Source organism: Perca flavescens, chromosome 21 (assembly GCF_004354835.1).
Source record: "Perca flavescens isolate YP-PL-M2 chromosome 21, PFLA_1.0, whole genome shotgun sequence".
Classification (NCBI taxonomy): domain Eukaryota; kingdom Metazoa; phylum Chordata; class Actinopteri; order Perciformes; family Percidae; genus Perca; species Perca flavescens.
Window position 1 is genome coordinate 28,136,060 of NC_041351.1, and position 18,738 is coordinate 28,154,797.

Here is an 18,738-nt window from a genome sequence, read left to right on the forward strand (position 1 = left end):
GTGTGTGTGTGTGTGTGTGTGTGTGTGTGTGTGTGTGTGTGTGTGTGTGTGTGTGTGTGTGTAAGCGCCTGTCCTACCAAAGCAGAGAATTAGCTCCACACATTATAGGCTAAATCTTTAATATATTTGGGATTATCCATTGAACTATTCACATTTTACATGAAAAAAGTTACTTTCAGATGTGTCCAGTTTGGGACGTCACATAGCATTACTGTATGTTCTGGGGTAGATTTTCACATAATTTATATACATGTGGACACCGGCGTATTATCCCCATATTGATATAAATACACCCAAAACATGCTTTTAGGGATATTGTAGTCAAATATAGTTATTGTGATGTCATAATGCAGCAACAAAGTAATCTGTCTTTCCCGCCTTTTTTGATTGTTCTAGCAGCCCTAATGCGTTTCACCTGTTCCCCAGCCTTGTGTCAACTGTTCCTTGTTTTCTCATTACCACGTGTATTTAGTCTCTGTTCTGTCTTTGTCTCTTGTCGGATAATTGTTTCTGTTCAGTGTTTCTTGTTTGTCTTTGTCAGTGGGTTGCTTGCCACTGTTCTGTGTTTTTGCCTGTTCCTGTTTTGGGGATTCTGCTTGTTTCCTGTTTTTGGATTTTGCATACTGTTACAGGACTCCTTCTGTTGGGTATGGACTTTAAGAATTAAAATCCTTGAGCTTATTCGTGTGTCTGTCGTCTCTGCACTTGGGTCCTACACAGAGATGTTCACAAGTCATTTTTTGGAAGTCCAAGTCGAGTCGCAAGTCTTTTGCCACGAGTCCAAGTCAAGTCTCAATTTTCTGGCCATCTGATCTGTCCCTAACACTGTATTGTTAAATCTTATGAATTCAAAGCATGTCCTGTAGCTACCATCCATACAGTACAGTATCAAAATCAGTTGTGGGATAACTTTATGGGGTCTATTTAACACATCCCTCTAGCCCTCAGATCTGGTGAAATATGAACCTAAGTCTGTCACATCATATTGATACAACTATAAAGATACAATGTGCCTGTTAGCACAACACTTTGCGATGGTTAGCTTGTTACCTGTGGTGATATATGCTAAATGTAACGTCTCTTTCACTCAAAAATGTTTTTAATGTCGAAGTGGAAATCAAGAGAATAGTGGCAGTGCCACACCAGTTACAGAATAACATGCATCTCAGTGTCAGTCCAAATTATGCACAACAAGCAGTTTGAACTCACTGATGTAATGCCATTTATTTATTTTCTAAGTGTTAGTAGGCTCAGTGAAACTGAGTCCAGAGCGAGGGAGACCCGACTCAGAGGAGGAGAGGTTAGTGAGGCCAGCGTCTCCGCGGCAGGTGACAGTGCGCATGGATCCGCTGCACCACAAATAGGACTACAGTAACAGAAATATGTGCAGAATTAAAGGTCCCATGACATGGTGCTCTTTGGAAGCTTTTATATAGACCTTAGTGGTCCCCTAATACTGTATCTGAAGTCTCTTTTATATAGACCTTAGTGGTCCCCTAATACTGTATCTATAGACCTTAGTGGAAGTATATGAAGTCTCTTTTATATAGACCTTAGTGGTCCCCTAATACTGTATCTGAAGTCTCTTTTATATAGACCTTAGTGGTCCCCTAATACTGTATATGAAGTCTCTTTTATATAGACCTTAGTGGTCCCCTAATACTGTATCTGAAGTCTCTTTTATATAGACCTTAGTGGTCCCCTAATACTGTATCTGAAGTCTCTTTTATATAGACCTTAGTGGTCCCCTAATACTGTATCTGAAGTCTCTTTTATATAGACCTTAGTGGTCCCCTAATACTGTATCTGAAGTCTCTTTTATATAGACCTTAGTGGTCCCCTAATACTGTATCTGAAGTCTCTTTTATATAGACCTTAGTGGTCCCCTAATACTGTATCTGAAGTCTCTTTCTCGAAATTCAGCTTCGGTGCAGAACTACAGCCACTACAGCCAGTCCCACAATGAGCTTTCCTTAGTATGTGCCATTTCTGTGTCTGTAGCTATTGAGGAGGAGAGAGGGGGGGGGCAAGGTGGAGGTTGGGGGTGTGGCCTTGACCAACTGCCACTTTTCTTGTTTGAAAGCCATGATGTCTCTCTCATTTACTACAAATTATTTTAAGACTGACTTGAAAAATTAAAAATCGATTCTTTAACCCCCAGGCCGCCAACACACATCTTATACGCATGTTAAAGATTGATGTTTTCAGTAGAAATAAATGGACTTAGGAAGGTTGTAAAGTATTGAGAGACAGCTTTGGTCTTTTCATGTCATGTGTTTTCTATTTTATTATAACATTTGTGTTATAATAAAATATAACTCTGTGCTCTTTTGGGGGGAGGGGGCTTGAAGGGGGTCTCGCCCAGGGTGTAATGCGCTTCACGCTGTGTGCTTAGATCGTTAAAATAGGGCCTGTAGGGTTTTATACTAGTGGTGGGCAGATCGATCCTAATATCGATACCAAAGTTGGTATCGATATTGATTAATATCAGTCTAATGAAATCGATACTTTAGTTTCAGTTTCTGTCCGGTATGCACTGCAGTGGTTTCATCAAAGAGGCGACCTGCCTGTCTGTGTCTGTGTCTGTGCCGCTGCGTTCAAATGCCGCTCCTGTCACACATGCTGTCACAGCGTGGAGCAGGCACACTTTGCTCCTCCTCCCCCCTCTTGTGATTTGATGTTGTATCGTCACGTGACTCAGCGGCGCCGGGCAAGCAAGCAAGCAGCCAGGCCCGGCGGCGGCCAGCAGCACACACACACACACACACACACACACACACACACACACACAAGCAGGACGGAGACGGAGCAGAAGAATGGCAGAGAGGAAGAGGAGCGCCGTGTGGTTAGATTTTCAGGCCGAAAAAGAAGCAAGATACAGTGGTAACACAACAAATTCATACAAGCATATGAAAATTCTGTCCTGGGTTTTAACTTATTAATATTCCAAATGAAAAATCATAAAACCACTTAAAGGTCATGAAAATGCATTCATTTAGCTATTCAATGATGCATCCACCTTAATTACTAAAAAGTATCGGTATCAGTATCGGCGACACTGGCCCTGTATTTACTTGGTATTGGATCAATACCAAATATTGCTACCACTAGTTTCTACCACACCTGCTGTTTTCTTTACGGTGCTGTATTGCACACTGTATAGTACTGAGTTAGCGATACCGGGAGGTCATATAGTTGTGATGAATGTTTTGCTCAGACAGAAAATCATTCATTTACAATAAGAGAATACGTAACAGATGCATCGTTGCATTTCCAGTGTTGCATACGGTAACTTAGTCTACTCTGGATGTATCGGGAGCTAAACCGGGTAACAAGATCATTAGTGGGAGACTAAAGAAGAAATAAAGTTCTGTGACATCATTTTGTATTAGTTATTTATTTTACTTTTCTCTAATCTTTCTTGTCAAGTCCAGTTAGGAGTTTTGAGAAGCAGGTATGGATCAAAGGAGCATTAAATACAGAAGATTTAGCTAAAAACAAGACATGAACCAACACATCACAGTATTCAGAAGATAGAAATGATCCAAGGTGTCATGAGATGCAACACACACACTCACACACACACACACACACACACACACACACACACACACACACACACACACACACACACACACACTCACAGGGCCACATCACAGGCACATCTAGTTTTGTGGTAATTAAAGGCCTTGTAGCGTATTTGGGAGGCTAACGTAGTGGTTGAGTCGTATGGTAACTGTATAGGACCAAACCACAGGATCCAGGGCAGACTCCCACCACCATATAATGTCCTATAATCTTATTGTTTGAACTACGGCAGGGTTGGCTGCCATTTAGCGAAAATAGTTGAGCTCTGTAATCAAGGCACCGTGTGTGACCCTCAGATAGTGGAAAAGAGAGGGAGTAGCTGTGTGAGCAAGTCTATGTCTGTACAGAGCAGTAAGTAGCATTTAAAGTGAACAAAAATAGATACTGTATAGCCATGTTTCACCTTACACGCCCAGTCAGAGCACCGAGCTGCTGGTTACTAATCATCACTTAGAGATGTTTCTTAACCTCTGGGTGGGGTAGCTTAGACATGTCATGTGTATGATGTGTCAAATCACTAGAATTCTCCTTTAATGATAAATTCTTAAAATGGCACATCATAGATATACAAAGTCTGTAAAAATCTTTCCCTTTTATAAATTGTCTTCCTCTGTTAATCTGTTGGTGTCATGACGATGTCCACATGTTCTATGTAAAATGTCCTCTGCATTGTACCCTGCACATCGTCCTTGTTTGGTCGTATGTTTTTGCAATCACATCCAATGAGCAATGTCAAATTCCTACACATCAATAAATTGATTCTGATTTATATAGACAAAACGCACGCACACACACACACACACGCACGCATGTGTCCGTTTCCTTCCTCTCTCTTTGTGTTGGCGTTCTAACCTCCGGTGGATTTGTGAGGACTATGGTTAACTGCTCCTCAGATCTCTGCAGGGTAAATCCAGACAGCTAGCTAGACTATCTGTCCAATCTGAGTTTTCTGTTGCACGACTAAAACAACTTTTGAACGTACATGTGTTTCACCAAAACAAGTTCCTTCCTGAGGCTATTTTGCAGCCGCACCGTGCGGAGCTTAGCACTGCCCAAGACGAGGAAGGTCTAGCAATGCGAGACTTGGGACTATGGTGAAACAAACACATGCACGCACGCGTGCGCACACCCACACACACACACGCACGCGCACACACACACACACACACACACACACACACACACACACACACACACACACACACACACACACACACACACACACACACACTTACAGGATTGTTGCTCCTTGGCCCAGCTGGAGGTTTTGTGGGACTGACACCACACAGTGACACCGTCTTCCATCAGCTTCAGAGTCCGGCGCTTCTGCCAGCGAGGCGAGCGGACCTTTACATATGATGAAATGAATCCATGAAATCTCATTGTGAGATGAGTCACAAGACATTGAGTTCAACAGTGCACATTATCAGACCTGTTCTATAGACAGATAATTAGGAAAGCAAATGCTATTCACTCTGACAGTTCCCACCCCTTTTTCTCTGAATTTCAGTTCTTGCCATCGGGCATGTCCACCTGTCAGGAGTAACAGGTAGAACTACTCCTTTATACCTGCAGCCATTTCCCTCTTGAATACGGGTCAGGGGAGGAGTCATTCTGACATGCACTTTCCTACCCTGTGTAGGTTACTTTGACGCTGCTACCCATGCACCTTGTACTTGTATTTATTTGTTCTCATGCTGTAATGGTTGTGTTCTAGTTTGAACTGTTGTTCAGGCTTACTCTATTCCCAATTTACACCCAATGGCCCCTCTGGGACACAAATAAAGTTGAAGTTGAAGTCACTGACTGATCCCTAACAATGAACAACTAGTAGTTTATAATTAGTAATGCCTTTACCTTTACCATACTGGAGCCCTGCAACATCCGCTTCACATCTTCATCCTCCTGCACTGCTAGAAAGCGAGCAGACAAAAAGATGGCTGAAGAAAGACAGATATGATGTCATAAAAACATAACTTGATTGTGTACAGGATGCCTGAGGATGGCAGTAAGTATGCACAGGACCCTGATAACTCAGTAGCACTGAAAGAAGGCAGGGTAAAGAGAGAGAGAAGGGAGGATGAAAATAGAAGGGTCAGAATTAGACGTTAGTGTATACATCAGTTGGACCACAGCGGCTCATATGGGATCTCTGTAATCCGGAGATTTTGGTGCTAAAGCAGTCGTTGGGTGTGGCTAGAGATGAGAAGGTATGGACACCGACGGAGATGTCAAGAAAGACAGAAGGACTTGATATTGCGAAGAGAAAAGCAGAGAGAAGATGAGGAGTGAGAGATGGCGATGAGTTGAAACAGAGCAGAAGAATTCCAGTTAGCTAAGTGCTTTTGGGCGGTTATGAAAGCAATATGCTGTGACACCTTTCACAAAGATGACAAATGAGATGTTCCCTTAAACTGAATGCGGCTGAAATTCAGCCTGAGGGGATTTTGTGATACACACATTCATTAGCAATTTGCTAAGTAAGTTCTCAATGCTTGGGTTTACATGTAGGGGCCCTCATTATGCTACCGTGGAAGTGTGGTGCTATTTTGAGCCTTGTTAGTGGTATAGAAATAGCAATTTCCTTTTACTTTACCCGTGCCCCTACGACTAGCGTTATAAGCTAATTAGCGGTTTGCGCTAAAACTGGTCACATCCGATTAGCATGAAAACATATCCCAGAGAACACATGTGTTATTAACCCCTAGGTTCATTTTGTGCCGGAATTGTCCTTTAAGTCATTCAATAAATGACATGAAGTGCGTGAAACACATTTAAATTTTTGGTCATTTTTTTTAAAGAAAAAAATCAATCTTAAACTACACACATACACATTCTTTATGTTATTAAGTCAACATTTTGGGAAATACACTTATTTGCTTTCTTGTGAGAGTCAGATAAAAAAGATCAATTTAACGCTCATGTTTGTCCGTTAAGAATAGAGTTGGAGCCAGAAAGCAATTAGCTTAGTTTAGCATAAAGAAAAATAGGCTTTAGCATAAAACGTATAACATTAAAAATGTTAAAGCAGCATATGTAAAGTTTTTGGCCACTTGGGGACGTGGAGTAACGAAGGGGGTCACGAGATCATTTCTCTGGGTTGCTAGATGGTTTTGGATTGAAAAAATAAATAAAATGACATATTAAAAACCTGTGAATGGTTTTCACATTATCGCCTGTACATGTGATAATTTGCCTTAGAATAGATTTTATTGAGTGTATTTGTGAGAGTCAAAGTGTGAAAGAGGGTGCTGTTTCCAAATGTATTTGTGTCATAAAAGAAAACAGAAAGCACATGAAAGGAAACGCGCACGTGTATCTTTCAGGACCTTTGCCTTGCTCAGACCACGATTTATCTCTCGGCGGCTCACGGTACTGCAGTGCTGTTCCGGCGGGTCAGTGGGAAAGGGCGCCATTACTCCACCTTATCTTTACATAGAAAAGATTAAGTTACTGCTATATTTATGTTCTGAATATCCAGTACAGCCTCTTTAAACAAAGCCTCTCTTTTACTTATGATACTTTCCCTTTCATGCAAGATAATTTGCGGCAGGTTACCTTCGATCTTCGGTAGCTTGCTACCCTGAAACCACGGAGCCGACAGAATAATAATAGTAAGTTATAATTGATTATACCCTTCGCACCTGTGTGGGAACAATGGTAGAACTGTCTTGAATTAAAAAGTGCAATGTTTGTCTTTTTCTTTTAATTCATGTACTGCACCTTGTTTGTGTTTTCTGTTGTCTAATGGACTTTGGCTTCGACAATAAAGATTGAACTGAACTAATTAGATTTTCTAGCAAAAGGGCTACTTCAAGTGCAAAAAGGAAACTACAAAACTGGTGTGACGTGGCGTTTAATCTCTCCTCCACAAATACTGCTGAGTCTGAAGCTGAGTAAGCAGGACTCAGCAGCTGAAACAGAAGTCTCACTGTGGTTTGGAAAGGGCTGGGTCACTACACTCACAAAGGCGTCTTGATACTGGAAAAACACACACGATGCGGACACACACACACACACACACACACACACACACACACACACACACACACACACACTCCCCTGTGTACAGCATTGAGATACTGTAAATGAGAAGAGCAAGGTTGCAGCAGTGGGGGGAATTCAGTCTGCGTTAGTGTGTGTGTGTGTGTGTGTGTGTGTGTGTGTGTGTGTGTGTGTGTGTGTGTGTGTGTGTGTGTGTGTGTGTGTGTGTGTGTGTGAGAGAGGAGGAAGTGTCACAAAATAACCGATTGACCTCTTAAAAGTGATTGACCGTAAAACGACATGTACACTACCCACCACCACAGAACAGTCTTACTCAGCCGGTGGGATGAAACCGTGTGTGTCTGACTAATGATACACACAGACTGCTGCATAATGTTGTAATGTAATGTATACTTTATTAATCCTGCAAGGGGAAATTACAATGTTTACAGGTCTGAATTACGCACACATGTTCAGTACCTCTACATGCACTAATGGAGAGATGTCAGAGTGAGGGAGCTGCCCCCATGGAAAGGCACCCAGAGCAGTTGGGGGTTTGGTGTCTTGCTCAAGAGCACCTTGGCAGTGCCCAGGAGGTGAACTGGCACCACTACAGCTACCAGTCCACCACCATACTTGGGTCCATACAGGGACTTGAACCAGCGAACTCCCCAATAACACACAATAGTAACTGCAACAACTGCTGTACTGCACGTTTACAATGTGGTGATATTTACTCTCTATCGAGAGAGTTAAGATAAAGGCCAAACACACACAGACACACACACACACACACACACACACACACACACACACACACACACACACACACACACACACACACACACTCTCTCTCTGAAAGATTAAGTGCTCGGTCAGTGCCTTAATTAATTGTCTGACACTTCATTTACTTTCTCATTAAAGGTCATCGGCTCAGGTAAAGAAAGCATTGACATAATTACTTTTGAATGTTTTTGTCACTCAAATAAAGCTGCTAAAATAGAAAATCATACAAAAATGAAATGGTAGATTTGCAAATATTGTTACAAATCATATATTAACTTCTACTATTTTGCTAAACATGCATTTCCATATCTGTCCCTTAGTATTGTGATTTGAGCCCATAATTGATGATTTTAAACCAACAGTTTGTCATTTGGGGGAAATTTACATCTTCCTTTTCATTCCTCCAGTTAGATGAGAAAATGGACATCACTCTTTGAATCTTGTCAGTCAGAACTTTGGTGAACTGGTTTGGTTGCCAAATATATTAATAGCAGAGACCCAGTTTAGGCTAACACAGCTGACTGCAAACACCCAGAACTAGTGCATGAATAAAAACCACAATGAACAAAGACATACACCCATGTCTGTACAGTACAGCTAGATGAGAGCCCTGTGACCGCCCTGTGAGTTTTTCAAATTGCAAGGAAGTTGTGACTGATGATTAATAGTTCATTCACTGGTCAAGCAATCAACAGAAAATTGACAAACTAGAATTCTGATTGCTCTTTTAGTTTGGAACAGTGAATTATTTATTCTGAATAAACTATCCACTCACTGCAGTTTGTCCTACTGAATGCATTTGTATTGTTTCACTATTACCAAAAAACTAAACAAAGCAGTTTAAAGACATCATTTTGTGTTTTAGCTACCTATAATAGGCATTTGTCATCATCTTGTGGAATGACATTTTTATTATTGTGTCATGCACACACAAAAAAGTATGCCCAACCCAAACGGGCTTACAAGATGCCATTATTTATAGGCCCAGATACCACAATAGCAACATAAATTAAACAAATTAACTTTCTTGTCTTTTTTACCATGCTTTAGAGACAAAAGTTGCCAACTTATATACATTAAATCTAAACAACCACTCCATTTGGTCATCATCAGTACACCAGAAGATTTCAGGATTGTGAACAGACATTTCATGTAAGATGGGTGTTCTTAACTCATCATAAGAAGGACAATACAAAAGAAAATGGGATTCCTTCTCAACTTCTCCTAATTGACATAGTTCACACAACCTTTTATCTTCTTTGATGTTTTTATAGACTAGACTATGCATTGATTACTGAATCAAGAACAATAATCAATAGATTCATTGTATGGTATTAAAAAGCCTCTGTTGCAACCCTAGCTGTCTGTCTGAATGTACTCAGCTGATGTGGTAAACAGACAACTCAGTAACAGGTGGTCTATATTTGTAGATGCTGCTGATCTACATTGCAATATAAAAACAGTCTGAGTATTAACAGGCTTCTCTCTGACATTTAGGGGCGCAGTGGTGCTGCTGGTGTTGGTATTGTCTCTGCAGGCCAAACAATGGAAGGCATTTAGGCTAAGTGATATATCATTTGACAGCTATATCCAGCCTGACTTTCAAGCCAGGGAGCGGAGTTTGCTTCCCGGGGAAAGCCAAAGACTTTCACCCAGGAAATAGTGTGTTAGTTGTTAGTGTTTTAATCCAACTCTAATCTTAACTAGTCGTTTTGGTACCTGATCTTAACTTTCGTCGCAGCAAAACACTCATATTTTGTGGAATAAATTTAACCGTAATATCCGCCAAAACGAGCGGCAGCTCGCGGTGTTCCGTACCCGGCTCAAAGTCACCCATTTTCGGGTAACTGAACCACCAACTACCGCTGATTCATTGGAGATCTGTAGCCGGCGTCATGAAGCTCTGTAGCGGCTTAAACAACTAGCAACTAGCCTTGAGTTTGGTGATACAGGCGTCGCCATCTTGGTTTTTTGCAACTGGATGTGAAGATTTTTGACAAGAGGGTGGAGCTTCCCTTTAGTTACCAGCTAACGCTAGCGGTGGCTAGCTAACTCTGTTAGCAGAACGCTGAATAAGGCATTTCTAGGCGACCAAAATGTCCCAAATAACTTTGATGTGAAGTGATAGGGTAAAAGTTAAGATTAAACCATTGGACAAAACCCAAAAACAAGTTCAGGTCTATTTTTATGTCCACAGTGTTAGCATGGTTAGCATAGCTAAGCCTCTGTCCTGATTGACAGGCCCTCAAGTATCCCCTGCTTTATCATCAATTTAAACATATAATGGGATTATAATTTACAAAAATGAACATCATGCTGTATTATAGAAGACTTGAAACTAGTGATCGAGACCATAAACTCATTATGAAAATGTTTGTTGAGGTAATAAATCAAGTGAGAAGTAGGGAAACAGACTTCTTTTTGCAACCAGTGGAGTCGCCCCCTGCTGGAAATGAGATAGAAAGCAGCTTTAAGGCACTTCTGCTTTGGCTTCACTTTTCAGACCCGGAAGCTTTGTCCATTATTTTCACAGTGTATGGGTTGAACATACAGCTTGGCTATCTGAACAGCAAACATTGTTAATTGCTCTGCTGTTTTTTTAACCAGAGCTAAATCATTGCTTAAGATCATTATCTATCCTGCTGCTGGTTGACAACTTACATAACACATTCAATTCCAAGTAACAGTTAGTACAGCACAAGTTAACCCCCGTGTTGACTTGACTCACATTGACCCGTTTTCAATTTTTGTTTTACATCAGAAAATATGGGACGTAGAAATAAGCTCTGAAAATGTGTAGAAGAAAAATTTAACAATTTAAAACATTGGAAAAAGCAAAAACAAACACGTCAAAAAAGGCGTCAAAAATGTCAAAAACAATTAGTGTTTTTATCAAGGTTGACAGGAAAGACAACACAAGGGTTAAAGGGTCAGTTTACCCAAATGACAAAAAACATATTTTCTCCTTTTAGTATTTAGCCATGTCTAGATTTTAAGAAAAGTTCTGATAGCAGCCCAACACAATCTTGGTAAAAAAATTGAATTTCATTTGTACTGGTTGGAACACTGAATGTTCACACGTCTGTTCAGGTACTCTGGACAACACACTGTTTTATATATATATATATATATATATATATATATATATATATATATATATATATATATATATATATATATATATATAATATAAGTAGTCCCGATCAAACTGCAAAATGACACTCAAATATTAAGACAAGTTGAGACGTAAACTAAAAGTGAAAAACAAAATCTATCTCTGACTAGTTTATGGAAAGCACCAGTGTAGTTATGGTCAGATCTTGGTCCTGACTGATGGGGAAGTGATATTGATAAGAGTTGTGATTTATGCATCTACAGCGTCGGCTATTTTTTTTGTTAGCTTTTCTTCCTGTTTTAGGAAGCAGCGACTGTCTTGTGTTTTGCCTCTAAAACCGTGTCTGTGTTCTTCATATTTATGTAGAATTATAGTTTTTAAAAGATATTTTTTTGAAATTTTCCTTTTTCCACAATGAAAATGTCTGAAAATATACATCAATATGAATCCAACATATTGATAGAAAAGTGAAATTGGCCTGTTAGTGAAAATAAAACATTTCATTTACACATTGAAAATAAGTTTACTTTTGTGGTAGCCATACAGTTCATCTTAGGGATTCACTGTGCCTTCCACATATATATTTAACAATAAAACATTATGGATACATAATCCATATCTATTAATTTAAACCCATTGTATACAATATATGTACAAACAAGTAGGGGGTCCTTAGTTGGTCTTTCTTTCAGCTTAGGGGTCCCTGGCCTAAAAAACGTTAAAGACCCCTGATCTAAGAGCTTGCAGATCCTGGGTAATTTCATTCATTTTCGCACCATAAACCATGAGCATCCACGGCCCATGACTGAGCCTTGTAGATGTGGTGTTTGATTCCATTCAGAAGCTCCTTGCGTGTGTCAGCTAGGATCATGAAAGCAGCGGGTGTGTCTGGGAATCTGCTTCTGCTCCGTAGAAACACGCTGTGTGTTTTTCCAGACTGATTCTAATCCTTGGTGTCCCACATGGAAACTGTCTGGTTAAGCAAACTGTCTACACAACCAGAGGACAGATTCAGGGTAACTGGTTTACAGGTGCCAGCCGGGGCTTTTACTGCTGTCCTCCTCATGCTTTTTGAGGTTTTGTCAATATGTTAAAGTCAGAACACCGTGCAGCTGTGCCACTGTACTCCGCTGACCTGGTTTAATATATGCAATATGTACAGTATTATACAATTTTGTGTATTTATTTCTAAAAAGATATTCCTGTACAGTAAGCATTGTGTCATTCCTGTAATCCAGGCGAAATAGAGCAGAATGCCTGTACTACGGATCCAGATCAACATGTCCTGGATTTATTTCAGTTCCCGGGCTTCACCAAACCGCGGTCCTGCATGAGCTGTGTCACGACGCTGGTTAACAACTAGTTCAGGGGTCTTCAACGTTTGTTTTTTTTCAGCTGAAAGAGAGACCGACTAGGGACCCCCTACTTGTTTGTACATATATTGTATACACTGGGCCTGATGGATGTAAATTAATAGATATGGATTATGTATCCATAATGTTTTATTGTTAAATATACATGTGGAAGGCACAGTGAATCCCTAAGATGAACTGTATGGCTACCACACAAGTAAACTTATTTTCAATGTGTAAATGATATGTTTTATTTTCACTAACAGGCCAATTTCACATTGCTATCAATATGTTGGATTCATATTGATGTGTATTTTCAGACATTTTCATTTTGGAAAAAGGAAACATACAAAAATATTTTTTAAACATAATTTGGCAGCCCCCACCCCTGCATTAACTCTGAGGACCCCCTAGGAGTCACAGACCCCCTGTTGAATACCACTGCCTTGGATCATACAACTTAGACTGAGAGCTGCACCCTTTTTTGTAATTTGTAATTTTAAAATGTTCTGTTATTGATCATAACTTGTGTAGTGTATGTGTTATGTAAAATGTATGCATGTTCCTGAGAGAGAGCAACAACAGGATTGAGGATTCAACTGAGACTACATGTTGTAAACGAGTAATAAACAGAAGTATTCTGACCTTCAATGACAGCTCTAATTTCACGAAATCAATCATCCATGCACGTTTCTCCTCTTACAGACTCTATCACCACTAGTGCTAATGATTAGTCAATCTCAATTCAAAACAAAAATCATTTTATTGCTTGTTTTAGTCATTTATAAAACAAACCACATGGTTTCAGTTTCTCCAATTTGAAGATTTGCACTTTTTCTCTTTTCTATTTCATTGTAACTGTAATATCTACGGATTGTTGATCCGTTGGTCAGTTTTGTCGATGATAATTAACATATATATCATTTATGAAGATAATCTTTTTTTGCAGCCATTAACTTTTTAATTTGACCTTACTTCCACAGTACTTTTATAGAAGTTTATGGCAGTGGTTCCCAAAGTGGGGTCCGGGGAGCCCCAGGGGTCCTTAAAGGGGTCCCAGGGGGTCCCAAGCAAAAAGGGGAATCATTACTTCTCACTATAATTCCATTCATAAGTAACACAATGACAGAATGTATGACTATTTTGGTCATGAGTTTCATACACTTTCTGTAATAAAACATCTAAAAGCAGAAATCCCTGGGACAAAATCTTACCAAATGGGGGTCCGTTGTCTAATTTGTGTTAGTTTAGGGGTCCTTGACGCGAAAAAGTTTGGGAACCGCTGGTCTATTGCCTACGGGCTACATGATGATTTGGAGCACAGATTTGCACCATACCCCAGGATAACCCAGTAGCTGGAATGATCCACTTGCGATCATAAAATGAAATTAAATCTCAGATATTTTCTAAAAATGTGTTATAAAACTTCCCTTTAACTTGCAGAGTATTTTTAGGTCAATTCACAGTATATGACATATGCATGACATGGCTAAAGAAAAAAGTAGGCCTATTTATTTTAGTGCTCACTGTTGAATGTATCCCTATCAGGTTAAAATGTATCATTCTGTTTATTTAATAAATCCTCATTCTAGCTCCAGTAAGAGGGGGGGGGGGAGTTACAGCTACAGCAGCCTGCATCAGTGTTACTGTTACTGTGTCAGAGGGAGCTTTGATTACTGAACCCATCCAGATTGCAGGAGCTGTGACCCAAACACTCACCCAGATTCCTCAGGGGATCGATGGCCTTCGATTCGGACGTCCCGGCTCCATTCTTCGCCGACGCGGCTTTCTTTCTGTTGCCCAACATAACACAAGGAAGCTGCAGTTTATCTCGCTCTGGCTCAGCCCGTTTCTTTGCTTTTCCTGAGTCCGGATCCTGTGCTGTTTCTCAGCCGAGAGATAAGCAGTCTAGTGGCTCCGCTGTACGGAGCTCCCGGAGGTAAACACGGCGCTCCTTCTCCGCAGGCTGCGCCTCATGCTTTTATCCTGGAGGAGGGAAGCCTTCAGCCCGCTGATGTCATTGAACGTGGATTTAGAAACATAGAGCTGTAAGAATCAGACCGCAACAGACACAGGCTTCCTGGGGGCGACTTTCAAAATAAAAGTCGTGGATGCCACCTTGGGTTTGTAAATTAGGTACTGATGTAAAAACTAATCAACAATTAGGGCTGAGTGTCGTTCAAAAATGTGTGTTGCACCGAAAGCTGTAACCCATCAGAAACTGGGACCGCAGAGGGCGCTGCTGCACATCGTCTGCCCGTGCGTGGTAGACAATGGAGGGCGGAGAAGAGCGGCTACGCAAACGGCGTAAACATTAATAGGCCTACATTACATCCACGGGTGCAAGCTGTATGATTATTCACGGTTTGTTAATGCTTCCTAAGGAGAAAGAGTAATCCACTGGTGACCATATTAACCACCTCAGGCATAGTAACATATGTTTATCTGAAAGTAGCCTAAATCAAATATATTAAGGTACATTTTCTCTGAAATGAAATGAGTTACATTTGTAATAACCTACCTAAAACCTTACACTAGACCTACATTTAAAACATAAAATAATCATATTCTACTGTAAAGAAAAGAAAGAACTAAATATTTGATGGACCAGCACATTGGGTAAGTTGTCAGAATATGTGACCCCACTGTAACTGCTTAGTAAAGGAGTTAGAACATTCGCTGGACGTTTGGCTGGTGGATGCAAAAAGTGAATTTTGAACCATGGTGACGTAATATGAGAGCTATTTTCGATCTGGCTGAAATATTTTGAATTATTTCTTTCTTCATCTTTGCTCGACTCAGACTCATCTCTTCTTTGGTGACTCGGACTCGGACTCGACAGTTGGTGACCGACTACAACACTGCTAACACTGCTAAAATTCACGCCTAATATGATACCTATTCAAAAATGTACTTCATAGAGATCTCTCCATAAAATAAGAGACATTATATTACTAAATTAAAATGCAATAATTCCCGAAGGATTTTTCTCTCCACAGTTTTAATTCGATATATTTTCTGTTGTGTCAATAAAATGAAACAGTTCTGCAAACAACCGAGCAATTGGAATGCTTTTGTTTTGAAGGTCAACTCAACATTTCCGGGTTTTGTCCTATTGGTTGTTTCTGGCAGCTTGACAACAAACGGAATTATTAACGGATTATAGACCGAGAGCCGCTCAGTGTCTGTCTAACGCCTTCCTCTTCTCCGTCTAATCTCTCTTTTTTATCCAAATCACAGTCTGTGATGATGAAGATGAACTGACTGATCATAGTGTATCCTGTAGGCTACTAGCCTACTGTCTGCTGTACTCAGGGCACTGGTGCCACATAGTCGGTCGCTCGGTCCCGCGTGAGGGTCCCGTGTCGGCTCTAGGCTGTTTGACGTCTTAAAGTAGTCTAGGTAGCCTACTTTTCAGATTACAATTTTTTCCCCTCCCTGTCCAGTGAAAACCACGTAGGTTTCTGTTATTCTGAATTATTCAGATAAATTGAAGAATGACGTATTTATGGGCAGACAAAAATCTCTCATGTCTTAAAATAACTAGCCTGTAGGGGAAAGTGGGGTGAGTTGTGCCAGTTTTTACTCAAAGTGACTTTAAAGTGAGGCCATGACAGTAATGCCTTCAATTTAAGGATGTACACATATTTCAGGATGTGGTGCATCCCTGAGAACAATAACTTTGGATCTGAAATAAATTGTTTCAGAAATATAGCTTTTGGGAAAAAAGTTTGTCTTGTGGTCAACGTATTCCCTCAAAGGCAAGTTGTGCCTTTGGGGGAATACGTTGGGGTAAATTGTGCCAGTGATTTCTGAAGGAAAAAAGAACATTTTAATGTTATGAACTGTAATGCTATATGAAAGCAAGACAAATGCAATACAAAGTTACTCATTTAAGGTTTATTTAGATATTGTCACCCTATTAAACTGTTGGAATAAGTCATATTTTGTAGTTTTTGGGAAAACACAAAAAACATAAATACATAATATATGATATTTGTAAATCATTTCAGGCAAAAAGGCTTTGGCAATAGATGCCTGACATACATAGAACACTGTCTGTCAATTATGTAACATATAAGAATAAAGTGACTAGGCTAATTTCTAAACATCCTGTTTTGACCTAGGCCACTTAAAAACTTAATAAAACTTTTCTTTAATATCATAGTGCAAACTCAAGCTCAAGTTAGCTAAATTAAACAGATGGCAGGTAGGCCTAAGTCAAACATTGATGAGGCATGCCCATCTCCTCACTTCTCCAGATTATCCCCTGTGAGTATGTAGGTCTAGGTGGTCTGGATCTGGCCTACTACTTAACATCCCACTTGTCAATGCTGCAGGGAAATATAAACTTGCATACTCAAAAGCCAGCTCACAGCATGTCATGGCACTTATGCTGTGAAATATTGCTGCTAGTGCCTTTATATGGTCTACAGGCTCTGTCTCCATGTATTCTTTAAAGACTTGGTTGGCAAGTCCTATTCTCTAATACCCGGTCTTTGTTACTTCTCCTGTCTTTTTCTTCTCCTTGAATCTTTTCCAGGTCATCCTGCAGATCTTCATCTCCCTTGCCACCTGACTTATGGTCTTTCCCTGTTGCACCTCTTTCACTGCTCTGTCCAACTCCACCAGAGGAGTTGAAGCCGTCTCTCTCTTCCGTTTATAAGTGCGTGGCATGATGGGTTTTGGTCTAAAATTAAGAATGTCACATAGTGTAAGCACAAGTACAATGTACAATTACAAATTAATAATATGTTGAAAATAATCATAAGTGGGGGTGCCACTGGCACAACTTAACCCAGGCCCTTTGGCACAAATCACCCCAGACCCATTAGTTTGAAAAACTAGCATGATCCAGCAGTTAAGAGCTAACATCATGCTAACTCTATAGACTCATTGTGTAGCTTGCTAAAGCACAAAAAAATGTGTGAAATGTTTTCAAACTTGTCTATAATTGTTCAGACACTACAATCAAAAAACCTTAACCTAAAGTTTTTTTTAACTAAAATGTGCTTACCTCTCATGCCATGTGTCTCTCTTCTTTGGAGGATGAGTAAAATGGATGGCTTTTCAAAATGATGTGGTCACATGACCAATTTCTTCTATGGTTTTCCAGAAAGAAGGGTGGATCTACTTCCCCCCTGGCACAAATCACCCCACACTCCCCTACTATTTAAAAAATAAATAAAACTTGGATTATCTGGAAAATGCATCGTCACAAAGCAGAAAACAAGTTTTAAAATGGTTTTAGAGATACATGATTCTCACAGCACAGCGATGCTACAAACATATGATGATCTAGAATATGATGCATTTCTGTAGATGAAACTACCCAACAGTAGCTTATATAAATATATAAGAGTATAAGAGTTAAAGTTAGCACATTTTAAAACATCTAATTCACAGCAGTAAAATGCAACAGAATGCAGCAGTAATATTAATCCAGAAACATCACAAGTAGGCCTACTGACAGGGACCATTTTTCTGCATGAGTACTTTTACCTACGTAGCCTAGATTTTGCTGATAATACTTTAAGTAAGGTTTTGATTTTCGGTCTTTTAGAAGTATTTTCACAGTGTGGCTTTGCTATACTTTGACTTTGGTAAAGGATCTGAATACTTCCACCACTGTTTTTTTGTGCCTTGCTTTTTTTTCTCACCATGTTTTGCTTTGTTGATTTAAATTTGTTATGGATGAGCTATATACAGTATGTATTGAGTATAATCATATAACAACAGCAAGAATAAAATGAGGAAACAATAATAAAATACGTATTTGCACAATAACACACGTATGCAATATAATAATAATAATACATTTTATTTAAAGGCGCCTTTCTTGCACTCAAGGACACCGTACGGTGATACATAAGACATTTAAAAACAGCAAACAATAAAGAACAATAGAAAGAG

General features: G+C 39.8%; 1 protein-coding gene across 2 annotated transcripts in view; it reads right to left on the reverse strand.

Moving 5' to 3' along the window:
- LOC114548554 (1-phosphatidylinositol 4,5-bisphosphate phosphodiesterase delta-3-A) overlaps positions 1–15,030 on the reverse strand; it is a 39,785-nt gene extending 24,755 nt beyond the window's left edge. The window contains exons 1-3 of one of the 2 annotated variants that reach the window (XM_028568539.1): positions 14,545–15,030; positions 5,446–5,498; positions 4,824–4,935 (exon numbers count right to left, since the gene is read on the reverse strand). In XM_028568539.1, the coding sequence (XP_028424340.1) occupies positions 4,824–4,935; positions 5,446–5,498; positions 14,545–14,632 (253 nt within the window). In that variant the 5' untranslated portion in view covers positions 14,633–15,030. Of the gene's footprint in view, positions 1–4,823; positions 4,936–5,445; positions 5,502–14,544 lie in introns of both variants that reach the window. The other variant, XM_028568537.1, reaches the window with a different exon arrangement.
- Positions 15,031–18,738: the final 3,708 nt, after the last annotated feature.